Source organism: Jaculus jaculus, chromosome 11 (assembly GCF_020740685.1).
Source record: "Jaculus jaculus isolate mJacJac1 chromosome 11, mJacJac1.mat.Y.cur, whole genome shotgun sequence".
NCBI classification, from domain to species: Eukaryota; Metazoa; Chordata; class Mammalia; order Rodentia; family Dipodidae; genus Jaculus; species Jaculus jaculus.
Genome location: NC_059112.1, coordinates 14,954,066 through 14,968,913, shown reverse-complemented (window position 1 = coordinate 14,968,913; position 14,848 = coordinate 14,954,066). Strand labels below are relative to the sequence as shown.

Sequence of the window (14,848 nt, the reverse complement as noted above, 5' to 3'; positions counted from 1 at the left end):
CGCCTTTAATCCCAGCACTCGGGAGGCAGAGATAGGAGGATCACCATGAGTTCGAGGCCACCCTGAGACTACACAGTGAATCCCAGGTAAGCCTGGGCAAGAGTGAGACCCTACCTCGAAGAAAAAAAAAAAGATACTTGTATACAAATATACAATTGTAGGACTTTATCATTTCCTGCTCCCTTCCCTCCAATACAACTTTTCTTTAAAATATGATTCTATATAAGATTTCTCTTCATTGCTACGTGTAAATCTAATGAATAAAAACGTTACATCTATCCAGAAGAATGTCAAGAAAGAATACTGATTATGACAGAAATATACAGTAGATACTTGTTGGGGTCAATATGGGAATAACTAAAATTTTAAAAATACCACTTTAAGCCAGGTGTGGTGGTGCCTGACTTTAGTCAAAGCATTCAGAAAGCAGAGGTAGGAGGATCACCATGAGTTTGAAGCCACTGTGAGACTACATAGTGAATTCCAGGTCAGCCTGAGCAAGAGCAAGACCCCCCCCAAAAAAAATTTACATACATACATACATACATACATACATACACACACACACACACACACACATATATCTCACTTTGTGGTGGTTTGACTAAGGTGTCCCCTATAAACTTAGTTGTTCTGAATGCTAGGTTCCCAGCTGATGGAGATTTGGGAATGAATGCCTTCTGGGAGCAGTGTAGCGTATTGCTGGGGGTGGGCTTAAGGGTGTTATAGCCAGTTTCCCCGTGCCAGTGTTTGCCACATTCTCCTGTTGCTATGGTCCACCTTATGTGGGCCAGGGGTGATGTCCACCCTCTGCTCACGCCATCATTTTCCCTGCCATTGTGGAGCTTCCTCTTGAGCTTATGAGCCAAAACAAAACTTTTTCCCCACAAGCTGCTCTTGGTTGGGTGATTTCTACCAGCAATGCAAACCACACTGCAACACACTTTAAAAAAAAAAATTTTTTTTTTTTTTTTTGGCTTTTCGACGTTGGGTTTCACTCTAGCCCAGGCTGACCTGGAATTCACCTACATAGTCTCAGGGTGGCCTTGAACTCACGGCGATCCTCCTAACCCTGCCTCCCAAGTGCTGAGATTAAGGGCATGTGCCACCACACCCGACTTTTAAAATATTTTTTCTTTCAGTTTTTTTTATTAGATATGGACATATTTAGTATGTAAACAATACATGTTGGTACCATCTTTTCCCACCTCCCTGCCCCTTTTCTGAAGAGGCCTTCCTCGTTGGGATGCAGGTCAATCCCATCAGGATTGTGGGTCATGCATTATGGAGGACAGAGGCAATGTCTCTATGCAAAATGTCCCAACCTGTAGCTCTAATAATCTTTCCACCCCCCTCTTCCACAAAATTCCCTGAGCCATGCTGGGAGCATTTTAGGTCTACTTCAGTGCTGGGCACTTAGGAGCCTCTGGATCTCTGGTTTAAAATATTTTCATTTATTTACTAGCACAGAAAGAGGGAGCAAGAGACAAAGAAAGAAAGAGAGAACGAGTGTACCAGGGCCTCCTGCCACTGCAAACGAGCTCCAGACCCATGCAGCACTCTGTACAGCCAGCTTCACATGGGTACAGGGGAGCAGAACCTTGACCATCAGGTTGTGCAAGCAAGCACCTTTAACTGCCAAGCCATCTCTCCAGCCCTAAAAATATCACTTTAAAGCAGACTTCGTTTAGGCAAGTTAGTTTGTATCCTATGCCCCCAAATCTGACTATGCTCCAAGTCTAACCTAGACGAGCATACCCATTAGAAAATGAAAAATAACTTATTTTTTTCACATTATCACAACAGCATGCCAATCATATCACATGAAAATATCATTTCTAGAGCTGGGAGATGGCTTAGTGGTTAAGGCACTTATCTGTAAAGTGAAAGGACCCAGGTTCAATTTCCCAGGACCCACATAAGGTAGCGCATGCATCTAGAGTTTGTCTACGGAGGCTAGAGGCTCTGGCATGCCCCTATTCTCTCTCTCAAGCAAATAAATAATAAAATATAATTTCTAAAATAAGGCAATAGTGGAGCATGTCAAAATAGAAATACCCAGCTGCAGCAGAGCAGAGTGGCACAGACTTTTAACCCCAGCACTCGGAGGAAGAGGTCACTGTGAGCTGAGGGCCAGCCTGGGCCAGAGTGAGACCCCACCTCGGAAAGAAACACAGAAACAAGAATAAAAAAAAAGAAGTCTGTAATTGCAAAGGTAAGCATACAGGTGCATTGCTATTTTTCCAGTCTGACCTGGATTACAGATGAGCCCCTTGACACTGTCATTTACTTTCAAACTGCCAAGGAAAAACTGCCACTGACCAACTCCTAAGTTAAAAAGGATTTTCATAGTTCTCCCCATTTATACTTAAAGACAATGAAAACTGAACAAGTTCAACAGTCACAGTAACACAGGCACCAAGTTCAAAGACCCTTACGGGCGGTGACAAGGATGCCCAACAGTAGGCACACAGATGCAAGTTCCACAGTGCTTTGCCTCTCTTGTCACCACAAAGCAGGCTTCAGTTTTCAGTGTACAAAGTTCTTATTCCCATAGAAATATTTCAAAGTGGCCAGGTGTGGTGGTGCATGTCTTCAGTTACTGCCAGCCTAGGACTACAGAGTGAGTTCAGGTCAGCCTGGGCTAGAGAGAGATCCTACCTCAAAAAAGAAAAAGTAGAAAGAAAAGGAAACTTTGGTTTTTTTTCAGGCAGGGTCTCATTCTAGCCCAAGCTGACCTAGAACTCACTATGTGGTCTCAGGCTGGCCTAGAACTCATGGTGATCCTGCCTCTGCCTGCCTGTGGGAGTGTGCTGGGATTAAAGGTACGAGCCATCACATCTGGCAAGGAAAGAAAATTTAGACATTAATCACTGTTAAGCTTGAAAATGGCAGTACTGAGTTTTTTGTTTTTTTTTTTTTCTTATTGAGAGACTGTGAGAGACAGAAAGAGGCACAGAGAGTGACACAGAAAGAATATGGGCATGCCAAGGCCTCTAGCCACTGCAAATGAACTTTAGACAGATGTGCTACCTTGGCATCTGGCTTTATTAAGTGGGTACTGGGGAATTGAACCTGTGTCCTTAGATTTTGCAGGCAAGCATCTTAACGGCTGAGCCATCTCTCCAGCCTGATTTCTTAATACTGTATTTCATATGTTTCTCAAAGTAGAACAGCAGCTGAGGAAAATAAAGGCTAGTACTGACTCAGCACAATATCAAACCTGTGCATTCTCTGTACATGTTATCTCTTTTAAACTTTCGTTACCCTAAAAAGTAGGGACTGTAGCTATTCATTTCTGAAATAGAGAGAGAGAGGATGTATCCAGAAGTGGAAGAGGTTAAGTTTAAACAAATAGCCTAGAACCAACCGAAATGGGGAGGAAATAAAAATATTTAGGCTTCCTGTTTACTGGTGTTACCTACCACCAGTAATCTGGAATAGTGGCTTTCAACCTCGGTTACATGTTAGACTTGCTCATGGAAACTGGTTCTTCCCAGCTGCATCACATATGACAGCTTCATTCAGATAACGTGGACTTCCTTTGGCCTGCTAAGAGGGTAAGACAGGGACTCCCCAACTGACTTTAATGGGCAGGTCAAATAAACTAATTGAATTACAGTTAAATGGAAATACTGATAGTTAATAAAGGCTAATATTCATTCATTAAACACAGTACACACTGATTCTTAAAGGTAGATAAGACTAAAAACCACTAAAAATGCTTTTTTCACTTTATTAACTTCTCTAAATAGCCAACTACAAATTTGCTGATCACCCAAGCAATGTGCCTATTATATTTTCCACTTATCCAAAAAAAAGTTAATAGCATCTCTTTTTTTCTTTAAACACAGGAAATATTATTTGATTTTTCCAAGGCAGGGTATCACTCTAGCCCAGGCCTGGAACTTACTCTTAGTCCCAGGCTGGCCTCAAACTCATGGCGATTCTACCACCCTGCCTCCTCAGTGCTGGGATTAAAGGCATGCGCCCTGCCAGCTAAACAGAGGAACTATTAAAACTAGGTTGACCCTTTGTGTTTGTTTTGCTTTTCTGAAGAAGGAACCCAGGTCTACTCACATGGTAGGCAAGCACTCAGCCACTGGGCCACATCCCCAGCCCTGGCTGAACCTCTGTAAGTAAACATTTGTCAGCTGTGAGGACCATAGAGGAGAACAGAGACAATAGGAGACATTTGGAAATTCATTTTTAAAGCATCCTTATTCTCAGGTTTAAAGCAAGTCAATTAAAAAAAAAAAATGAAAAAGACCTAAGAGTCAAACTAAAAATGAAATGACACATGACGATGGCAGCAGGCTATGATACTAAACCCACTGTACTGTGTGGTAAAATTGTAGTATCTATGATTTTTTTTTTGTATTTCTTGATTAAGCTGGTGACAGCAGTTAAGACAGTTGTTACTGTGGTGCTAGGTGTCTCACCTAAGTACTGTGACAGTAATTATGCAGTGTTTTTGCCCTGCTAAGTCACCTAAGTACACACCAACAGGTGCTAAGAAATGACAGCATTACGTAAGCATAACAAACAACAGGCCGGTCAGTATGCCCGCCCTCGGCGTTACTGGGAAATGCACAGGCTCTGCGGACAATCTCCCGTGAGAAACCTGCTTCACTGAGTCAGTCACTCGCAAGTCCGTCCCACTCACCCTGTATGAAAATATGATGAAAACCATCCCAGACCTTCTCAGACCTGCCGACCTAAAATATGAAAATACGATGAAAATTGTCCCAGACATTCTCAGACCTGCTGGCCTTTTATATTATGGAAAAGTTGAACTTCAAAGGTGTACCCACACAGAGCCATCTCAGCCAAGATCTGAACAAGAGATCTAAAATGCCAAGAGTCCTCAATACTTCACTTTGCACAGAACTCTGGACCCTTCAGGGAAGCGTTACAAAACTTCCTGCTTCCGGACAGCTCATCATTGGGTCAAGTCTACACATTCCTTTATTAGTCACTCCTTTTGAGAAAGCTTTCCTTCCTTATTGTTTGGATAATTCTTGGGACACTAGATGTTGCTAGTTAAGACTTACAGGAACCTTTACCCAAAGGATGGTAAAACAACAACAACAACAAAAGATGTCAAAAAAAAAAAAAAAAAAGCCAAAACACTGCATTTAAGATAACAGGAAAACAGAGGATTATGATCACTGCATACTGTCTGCTATTTATGAAAGCTGTCAATAAAAAGTTACAACCCCTGCCGCCCCCGCAGAAAAAAATGACAGGAAACTCAGTCTTTCTCATTTGCTGAAAACATAACAGTTTTCTGCCTCTCATAGTTCCATCAGATATGACAAGGTCTCTTGCATGAACTCCTAAGACACCCTGCGTGTGTGCGTGACACATACCCAGGGAAATAGGCCCCACCACCGAATGCCACTGGGGTCCTACCCACCATATGTCAACAGGCTCAAAGGCCCAGAGAGGGACAGGATAACGGAGGGGAAGGGGTACTGGGGTGGACCTCATAAATATATGACCCCTGAAGAGCCACATGCCCAGCTGGGATCCCACACATCGGCCCAGGCCCGTGGGGCCTGCTGGGAGGGGGGTGGGTGGGTATGAGTATATAGGTGGGTAATGGGTATATGGGTGGGTATGGGTATATGGGTGAGTAATGGGTAGGTATATGGGTGGGTAATAGGTATCTGGATGGGTAATGGGTATATTGGTGGGTGGGTAATGGGTATACGGGTGGGTATGGGTATCTGAGTGGGTTCTGGGTATACGGGTGGGTGAGTATGGGTATATGGGTGGGTAATGGGTATACTGGTGGGTGGGTAATGGGTATACGGGTGGGTATGGGTATCTGGGTGGGTTCTGGGTATATGAGTGGTTGAGTATGAGTATGAGTATATGGGTGGGTAATGGGTATACGGGTTGGTAATGGGTATATGGGTGGGTGGGTTGGCGGTGTCTATCCCAGCTTCGGGAGCCCCAAACAAATGAACCCAAGGCAAGTTTTCCCTCGCAGGGGACCGACTCTTCCCCGAAGGCCCCGGATCCGTCCTGCACGGTGACCTCGGGAAAAGGGGCCATGGGTGGTGGGTGCCTTGGGGGTGGGGGTTGTGGCCCGCGCCTCCCGCCCCTTCGCCCGGCCTTACACGGTGACGTGCCCCGAGCCGCGGACCACCACCGGGTCCGGCGAGTACTTGAGCAGCTGCTCCTCCAGGGCCCGCTCCTCGTCCTCCTCCTCCTCGTAGATCTCGTCGAAGTCGGCCATGGTGCGTGTCGGGAGTACACCGCCTCTCGCCGGGGGATGGGTGGATGGAGGGGAAGCGGCCGGATGAGGCGGCGGGCGGGCGGCCGAGGCCGAGGCCGGAGACGGGCGACTTGGCCGCCGGGCCGCGCCGACTGGGGCGTTCGCGCCGTGCGGGAGAGACTACCACCGCCGAGAGCGGATCCGGCCGGCCGGCGCCGCCGCCATCACCCTCGGCAGGAACAACAACCCAGTGTCAACATCCGCCCGCGGGGACGACACCTCCAACCAGCCGCCGCCACTCAGGCGGGCACCACAGCAACAGCCCCCGAGCCACCCGCAACGGGAGCAGCCCGGGATACCGGCATCGCGAGACTTCGCGAGAGTACGCGCGGGAGGGAGGGCGCGTGCGTGGGCGCGCCGGCTAGCCGAGGAGAATGGCGCGGGGGAGGGGGAGGGGGAGGGAGTGGAAACGGGCGGGTGCGCGCGCGCACGTGCGCGGGGGAGGGGGGGAGCGAGGCTCGCGCGCTCCCGAGACGTCCCGTCCCTTCTTCACGCGCGCTCCCGCCGGCGCGGTCACGCCCTCCCCGCCCTTAGCTTCGCCGAGGCCAGGGCGGGCGAGAGAGGCTCCCGGGGGCCTGGGGCTGACTGCCTCTTCGCCTAAGCATCCAATCTCAATTCCTGGGGAGAGCCCAAGACAACTTTCCCAAGTGCGGGAATCCAAGATATTCATGCATTCCGCTCCGGGGGATTTTCCCAGACCGTCTCCACAGTCAAGCATCTTGCCCCCTTTTTAGCTCTTTTGAGTGTAGTCCAGGATGTGAGGTGTTAAGCCTTGATGATGATGGTGATGATGATGATGATGATGATGTCTGTGTGTGTGTGTGTGTGTGTGTTAAACAGCCGTGCTGTGAAACAAAGTTGATAAACTGTCTAGATTACAAATGAGAAGATGCAGTTTCCGACCCCCAACTCCCTAATCAAAGATAACCGTTTACTTCTATGAAAAACTTAGGGAGGGCTGCAGAGATGCATTAGCCTGTAAGGCAATTGCCTGCGAAGCCTAAGGACCCAGGTTCGATTCCCCAATACCCACGTAAGCAAGCTACACAAGGTGATGATGCATGTGTCTGGAGTTCATTTTGCAAATGGCTGGAGGTCCTGGTGCACTCACCCTCTATCTACCTACCTCTCTCTCTCCCTCCCTCCCTCTCTGTATCAAATAAAATAAATAAAACCTTAGGGAATCTTTCCTTGTCTTAGCAGATCCTCTCAAAACACAAAAGAAAGTCAGACATGGTGGGCCATGCCTTTAACCAGAGCACTGGAGAGGGTGAGGTTGGAAAATCACTGAGTTCAAGGTTAACCTGGGCTGCAGTGTGAGTTTTAGTCAGTTTTGGCTAGACAGACCCTACCTAAACACAAAACAACAAAAATGAAATATTGAGCTGTAGATATGGCTCATCAGTTAAATGCACTTGCTTGCAAAGCCTGAAGATTGTTTTTTTGAATTTTTTTATTCAATTTTTGTTTTGTTTTGTTTTTCGAGGTAGGGTTTTGTTCTAGCCCAGGCTGACCTGGAATTCACTATGTACTCTCAGGGTGGCCTCGAACTCATGGCAATCCTCCTACCTCTGCCTCCCAAGTGCTAGGATTAAAGGCATGCGCCACAAACGCCCAGCTTCAATTTTTATTTATTCATTTGAGAGAGAAAGAGGCAGAAGGAGAGAGAGAGAATGGGCACACCAGGGCCTCCAGCCACTGCAAATGAACTCCAGACTCGTGTGCCCCCTTGTGCATCTGGCTAATGTGGATCCTGGGGAATTGAGCCTAGAACCAGGGTCCTTAGGCTTCACAGGCAAGTGCTTAACCACTAAGCCATCTCTCCAGCCCAAGATTGGGTTTTGACAGCTGACAGAAAGCTGGAAAAAGCTATGCTGCATGCAGTTCAGTGGGAGAGAGAGAAATCACCAGTGGAGATACTCAACAGTGGACACTGCAAGCCTTATATTTGACCAGCCGGGCCAAATGAGCCAACAGGTGCAATAGTGGCATGTCTGCAATGGGGGAAACCAACCGCTCTCTAAGTTGACTGGAGGCTCACTCCATGGTAGGAAATACATCCCTGATACTGAAAACCTACAACAGGGGTAGTCATGAGCCCTAGGGGTGTAACGTCTGCTGCTGGCTGGCTAAATGTATATACTATGCTTATGAAACTGCCTAGAAAGCACAATGGTGCTGATGAGAAGTGACAGATGAGTACTCAGCACTGAAACATCTCTATCACATCTTCCAAGACTCAGGGTCCATTGCGGAAGAGGTGGCTGAAAGAATGTAAGAGCCAAAGGAAGGGTAGGACTCCTTACAACGTGCTCCCTCCAGACACAAAATGGCCTGGATATCCATGACCTCACAGAGCCTGACACTACCTACACAAGACCATCATAAGAGGAGGAAAAGATCATGACATCAAAATAAAAGAGAGACTGATTGAGTGGGGGAAGGGGTATGATGGAGAGTGGTTACAAAGGGAAAAGGGTGTGGGGGGGAATTAGCATGAGTTATTGTCTACAGTTATGGAAGTTGTCAGGAAAAAAATTAATTTTTTAAAAGTTTGGGTTTTGATTCTCCAGTACCCACGTAAAGTCAGATGCGCAAAGTGGACCATGCATATGGAGTTCGTCTGCAGTGACAGGAGGCCCTCATGTGCCCATGCTCTCTCTCTCTCTCAAATAAATAAAATATTTTAAATGTAATATAAAAATTACTTCCACAATATTGAGCTCATCAAAAATTGACACTGGGGGTATGGCTCAATAATTGAAGGTACTTTGTTTCAAAGCCTACTGGCCAGGATTAAACCACCCAGCCACCCACATAATACCAGAAAACTGCACACCCATACACACACACACACCACACACACACACACACACACGCAAATAATAATTAGAAAATAAAACAGAAGCAAGAATGAAGAGTTGCCTTAATGAATTTTGTTTATCTGCCTACTAAAGGCTAAGGCTCACCTTGGACTTGTACTTGAACTTGGACTTGGACTTGTCATCTAGGATTTGCCAGGCAAGCAGCATAGGAGCAGGAGTGGTCTCCTGAAGAGAGTCTGAATAATGGGGTAGTGAGGGTCTACTATGAAAGGGGAAGAAAGAACAGACCTATTGCATCCAGCATCCCTCAGACTATTCTCCAAGGGCTGTTCACATCCTCAACATTCACGTATGGGTCGCTGTCCAAGTAAGAAAAAGTACCATGGAATTGTACTTTGGGATTGGTGAGAAACACCAACCAACCTCCTACTGGAAAGAATCAAAGAAAAAGGGCAAGTGGGCGAAGGAAAGATGAGGATGTGTCAGACTTGTACACCTTCCCAAAGGTAGCTTCTATTCTCCCACTATGTGGCAAGTACTGTGTAAGTGAGGCAGGGAGGGGACTTAACAGTTCTCACTTGCATTCTGCCTTCCAGCAACCCTCTATGGGTAAAGCAAGAAACTGTAATTCTCTGCCAGGTGTTCAGAAGGTGCTCCAACGGTGCTAATGGAGCATACACACAAGATGCCACTTGGTCCAGTGCTTAACAGTGAGTATATCCTAGAACCTAACTTTGAACTTTAGTTGTATCATTTATCACATGACCCTGAACAAGACACTTAGCTGTGTTCCTCGGATATGAAAGGAAGAAAGTGACCCGTAGCTGTAACCCCAGCACTTAGGAGGTAGAGGGAGAAGTTCAGTCATCTTCAAGAACATAGCAAGTTTGAGGCCAGCCTGGACTACATGAACCCTTACCTCAAAATAAATAAATAGGGCTGAAGAGATGGCTCAGTGGTTGAAGACACTTGCCTGCAAAGCCAAAGGAACCAGGTTCAATTCCCAGTACCCACATAAAGCCAGATGCACAAGGTGGCACATGCATCTGGGGTTCATTTGCAGTGGTGAAAGGCCCTGGCATGCCCATTCTCTCTCTCCCTATTTCTCAAATAAATAAATATTTAAAAAATAATAACAAATAGGTGGGGTATGGTGGCACATGCCTTTAATCCCAGCACATGGGAGACAGAGGTAGGAGGACTGCTGAGAGTTCAAGACTGCATAGTGAATTCTAGGCTAGAATGAGACCCTACCTCCAAAACCCAAAATAATGATACTAATAGAGACAATGATAATCAATCAATCAATCAATAAATAAATAAGATAGAAGAGGATAATAATAGTCTTACCCTACAGGGCTGGCCAACAGATCGATGTCTTAATATATGTGAATTGCTTAGGAGTCAGCCTAGAAAAAAGCATGGTCACTATGGAGTGACAACAGACAACCCTTCCAATTCCATCCATCTCCTCAACTGTGCAGATTGCATCAGTCTTTGGTATTACGTAATGCCTGTTTGTGGAGCACTTACCATTTTGACTATTTTCCCCCAAGACCCTGCAAGATAATAGGAAGCTATATTTATTGATTAGATTCAGAGATACTATGTGACCTCCTTGGGGCCCCACTTGCTGGTATCACTCAGGACGTCAACACATTGGATAAGCCAAACTTATGAATTTCCTCCTTGGCAGGAACCAGGAGACCAATGGCTATACTCAAAGAAGTGTCAGCAAACAGGAGGAAGAAACAAGAGGGCAGAAAATAGGCCTGTCCCTAGCAGAACACACAACCTGTGTACACCTTGTGTTATGGTTGAGAATGCGCCTTTCTGTAGAAACAGCAAAGGCAGAGAGGTGAGGGGCTGTCACAGTTGACAACTTCCCAAAGGCAGGGGAAACCATGCATGGCTCCTGGCTCCATGGCTCCTTCCAGCACCTTCCCCAGCTCCTGCTTCAGAGGAGTTCCAAGAAGGTCATCATCACTGGTGCTGTTTCCAGAATGTCATGAGTTAGACTTCAGAGGACTTGTGAGAATCTCACCCTTATGTTAACACTGGTTCTGTGTGGGAGAAGTGTTCTAATTCTAATATCAATTCAATAGAGAGGTCTTTGTAACTCCCACTGCCTGGGCGCGTGGGGGCTGCCTTCCTCTTTCTCTCTCTCCTTTATCCTGTTCTTAAAAAGCCTATCAGTGTCAGAACCAGTATGGGACCTGGGACCAAGGCCAAGAGGGTGAGGGAAGATGAGTCAAACATTTCCCTATGATAGTTGACATCATAATTCCAAACTCCACCCCCAGCCATGCAGGGTCCAGTTTCCTTCCCCCCCACCTCATCTGGTGATGGGCCGCCCTTTTCAGTATCTCCCCCTCCACCTCCCCCACCTGTGGGAGATCTCTTGGACCCACTGGAAATCCACCCCAGTGTGCAGCCCTCTCCTTTTGACTTCCTCTTCACGCTCCTGCCTCACGTGCTTCACACTCAAATGACCCAAAACCAGACAGGACGACTCCTCCAGGGTCTCAAGAAGTGACATTTTCCTCTTGTGTTTTCAAATAGTTTTAAGTGTGCGTGTGTGTGTGTGTGTGTGTGTGTGTGTGTGTGTGTAGGCATGCCAGAATCTCTTCCCACTGCAAACCCCAGGTGCATGCGTTCCTTTCTGCAGTTTGGCATTACTGGGGAGTCAAACCAGGGCCAGTAGGCTTTGCAAGCGAGTGCCTTTAACTGCTGAGCCATCTCTCAGCTCAGTATGGGTTTTTTTTGTATTTATTTACATTTATTTATTTATTTATTTATTTATTTATTTATTTTTGGTGATGCACATCTTTTTGTTTTCAAATTTTTATTAACAATCTCCATGATTATAAAAAATATCCCATGGTAATAACCTTCCTCCCCCCACTTTCCCCTTTGAAACTCCATTCTCAGGGTGGCCTTGAACTCACACCCCCGGAGTGCTAGGATTAAAAAGCATGTGCCACCATGCCTGGCTTTTTTCCCCAATATATTTTTGTTGTTGTTGTTTATTTATTTGAGAGCAACAGAGAGAGAAAGAGTGAGAGAGAGAGAGAACGGGTGCGCCAGGGCCTCCAGCCACTGCAAACGAACTCCAGACGCATGTGCCCCCTTGTGCATCTGGCTAACATGGGTCCTGGGGAGTTGAGCCTCGAACCGGGGTTCTTAGGCTTCACAGGCAAGCACTCAACTGCTAAGCCATCTCTCCAGCCCCCCAATATTTATTTATTTGCAAGGAGAAGGAGAGATAGAGAGAATTGGCACATTAGAGCCTCTTGCCGCAATAAATCAACTCCAGACCTATGGCCCACTTTGTGCATCTGGCTTTATGTGAGTACTAGGGAATCAAACCCAAGCCATCGAGCTTTGAAAGCAAGCGCCTTAACAAACATTTTGGTATCTGTTGTTATAAAGACAGTCAAATCAGATTTAATTGAGTCTGATTGGTTTGTGTCCTTAGGGATAAGTCTATAATCCTTTCAAATCTCTCATTTGTTTCTGGATTATAATGAAAATAATTTAGGAATAATCTTATTAACATAGTTTGAATTCTATTTATCTGTATTGAGACTTTCATTTTTCTGTCAACTCAACCTTAGGAGAACTCTTGTGACATATTAACAACTGTTTTAACTAAACAGGCACTGTTTTAACGAAGCCACGAGGCCTCAACTATTATTTATTACAATTTCTCCTATGTGGTATTGCATTATACAACCTTAGAAATGAAGATAAAGAAACAGAAATTTTATTATATACTTTCATTTTTAAAAATATGCTATTAAGCTGGTCGTGGTGGTGCACACCTTTAATCCCAGCACACAGGAGGCAAGAGGTAGGAGGACTGCCAAGAATTCGAAGGCCACTCTGAGATTACATAGTGAATTCCAGGTCAGCATGGGCTAGAGCAAGATCCTAACCCCCCCCACAAAAAAAACAAACAAACACTATATGGTTTCTAAGCTAAGTATCCATTGATGAGTGAACGAGTAAAGAAAATGTGGTTACAGGGCTAGAGAGATGGCTCAGCAGTTAAGGCGCTTGCTTGCAAAGCCTAAGGAACAAAGTTTAATCCCCCCCCAATACCTATTTAAGACAGATGTACAAGGTGGCACATGTGTCTGGAGTTTGTTTGCAGTGGCTGGAGCCCCTGGCATGCCCATTCTCTCTCTCTCTCTCTCTCTCTCAAATAAATAAATAAATACATAAAATTTAGAAAAAGAAAATGTGGCGGGGGCTAGGTAGGTGGCTCAGCTGTTAAAGGGGCTTGCTTGTAAAGCATGTTACAGGGTTCAATTCCCCAGCTCCCCATATAAATCCAGACAGGCATCCTTTGTAGCAGCAAGAGATCCTAGTGTGAGTACAATGATTGAGATGGGGAGGTAATATGATGGAGAATGGAATGTCAAAGGGGAAAGTAGGGGGGGGTATTACCATGGGATTTATCTTATAATCATGAAAAATGTTAATAAAAATTAAATTAAAAAAAGATATCCTAGTGTGCATGCCTGCATGTAAATAAATACATAAGTAACTAAATTTTAAAAGAAAACAGGGTAAATATATGCAAGGGAATACTATTCCACCTTTGAAAGGAAAACCCCTTGCTCCTTCTTTGGAAAAACCAAGATGAAGAGATGGGCTGTGGGGATGTGAATGAAGAGTCACCAGCGGGGCCTGGATATACAATCCTACTTTACCACCATCAAGTCCACTATGAGAAGATGAAACTTACCAGAGGACTATCTTGGACTTTCAGCCTCAAACCTGCAAGTCATATAAACCTCTTCACTTGAACTGCAATCAAATGTTCTACCCCTGAGCAAGAACATTACCTATAATCTCTCTTTTTTTCTCTCTCTCTTTAATTTATCTACTTAAGAGAGGCAAATAGAGGGGCTGGAAAGATAGCTTAGCAGTTAAGATGTTTGCCTGCAAAGCCAAAGGATCCCAGTTCAATTCTCCAGAACCTATATAAGCCAGGTACACAAGGTGGCACATGTATCTGGAGTTTGTTTGCAGTAGCTGGAGACTCCAGATGCATGTACTACTTTGTGCATCTGGCTTTATGTGGGTACTGTCAGGTTTTGCAAGCAAACACTTTTAACCACTGAGCAATCTTCCCAACTCTTCTCTTTTCTTTATAAAGTACTCAATCTTGGGTATTTCAACATAGCAACAGAAAACAGGCTATTGCAAATACTATATATACCATTGTTGTCAATTATATCTCAGATACAGCTAGAAGAAAAGCTATCTAGGTATTAAAAATATTTTTATTTATTATTTATTTGCAAGTGGGGAGAGACAGAGATAGAAATGGGCACACCAGGGCAAAATAACTCTAGATGCTGTGCCACTTTGTGCATCTGGCTTTACGTAGGTACTGGGGAATTGAACCTAGACCATCAGACCTTGCAAGCAAGTGTTCTTAACTGCTGAGCCATCTCTCCAGCCTACTATATGAGTTTGAATCCAGTTACTGCTGCTTACTAATGTACAACTCTGTCAAATCATGTCTCTGATCCTCAGTTTCTTCATCCATGAAATGGGAGTGATACTCCCTACTCTTAGCTGTGACAATCAAATATGATAACATAACAAAATGAATGTGATTGTCATTTTCATCTTTTTATTTATTTATTTATTTATTTATTTATTTATTTATTTATTTATTTATTAGAGACAGAGAGAGGGAGCATGAGAGAGAGAGAGAATG

General features: G+C 45.1%; 1 protein-coding gene across 1 annotated transcript in view; it reads right to left on the bottom strand.

The window, feature by feature from the left end:
- Positions 1 to 6,564, bottom strand: part of Chic2 (cysteine rich hydrophobic domain 2) — a 46,342-nt gene extending 39,778 nt beyond the window's left edge. The window contains exon 1 of the mRNA XM_004658704.2: positions 6,129 to 6,564. Within this exon, the coding sequence (XP_004658761.2) occupies positions 6,129 to 6,247 (119 nt within the window). The 5' untranslated portion in view covers positions 6,248 to 6,564. The remainder of the gene's footprint in view (positions 1 to 6,128) is intronic.
- Between the last annotated feature and the right edge of the window lie 8,284 nt (positions 6,565 to 14,848).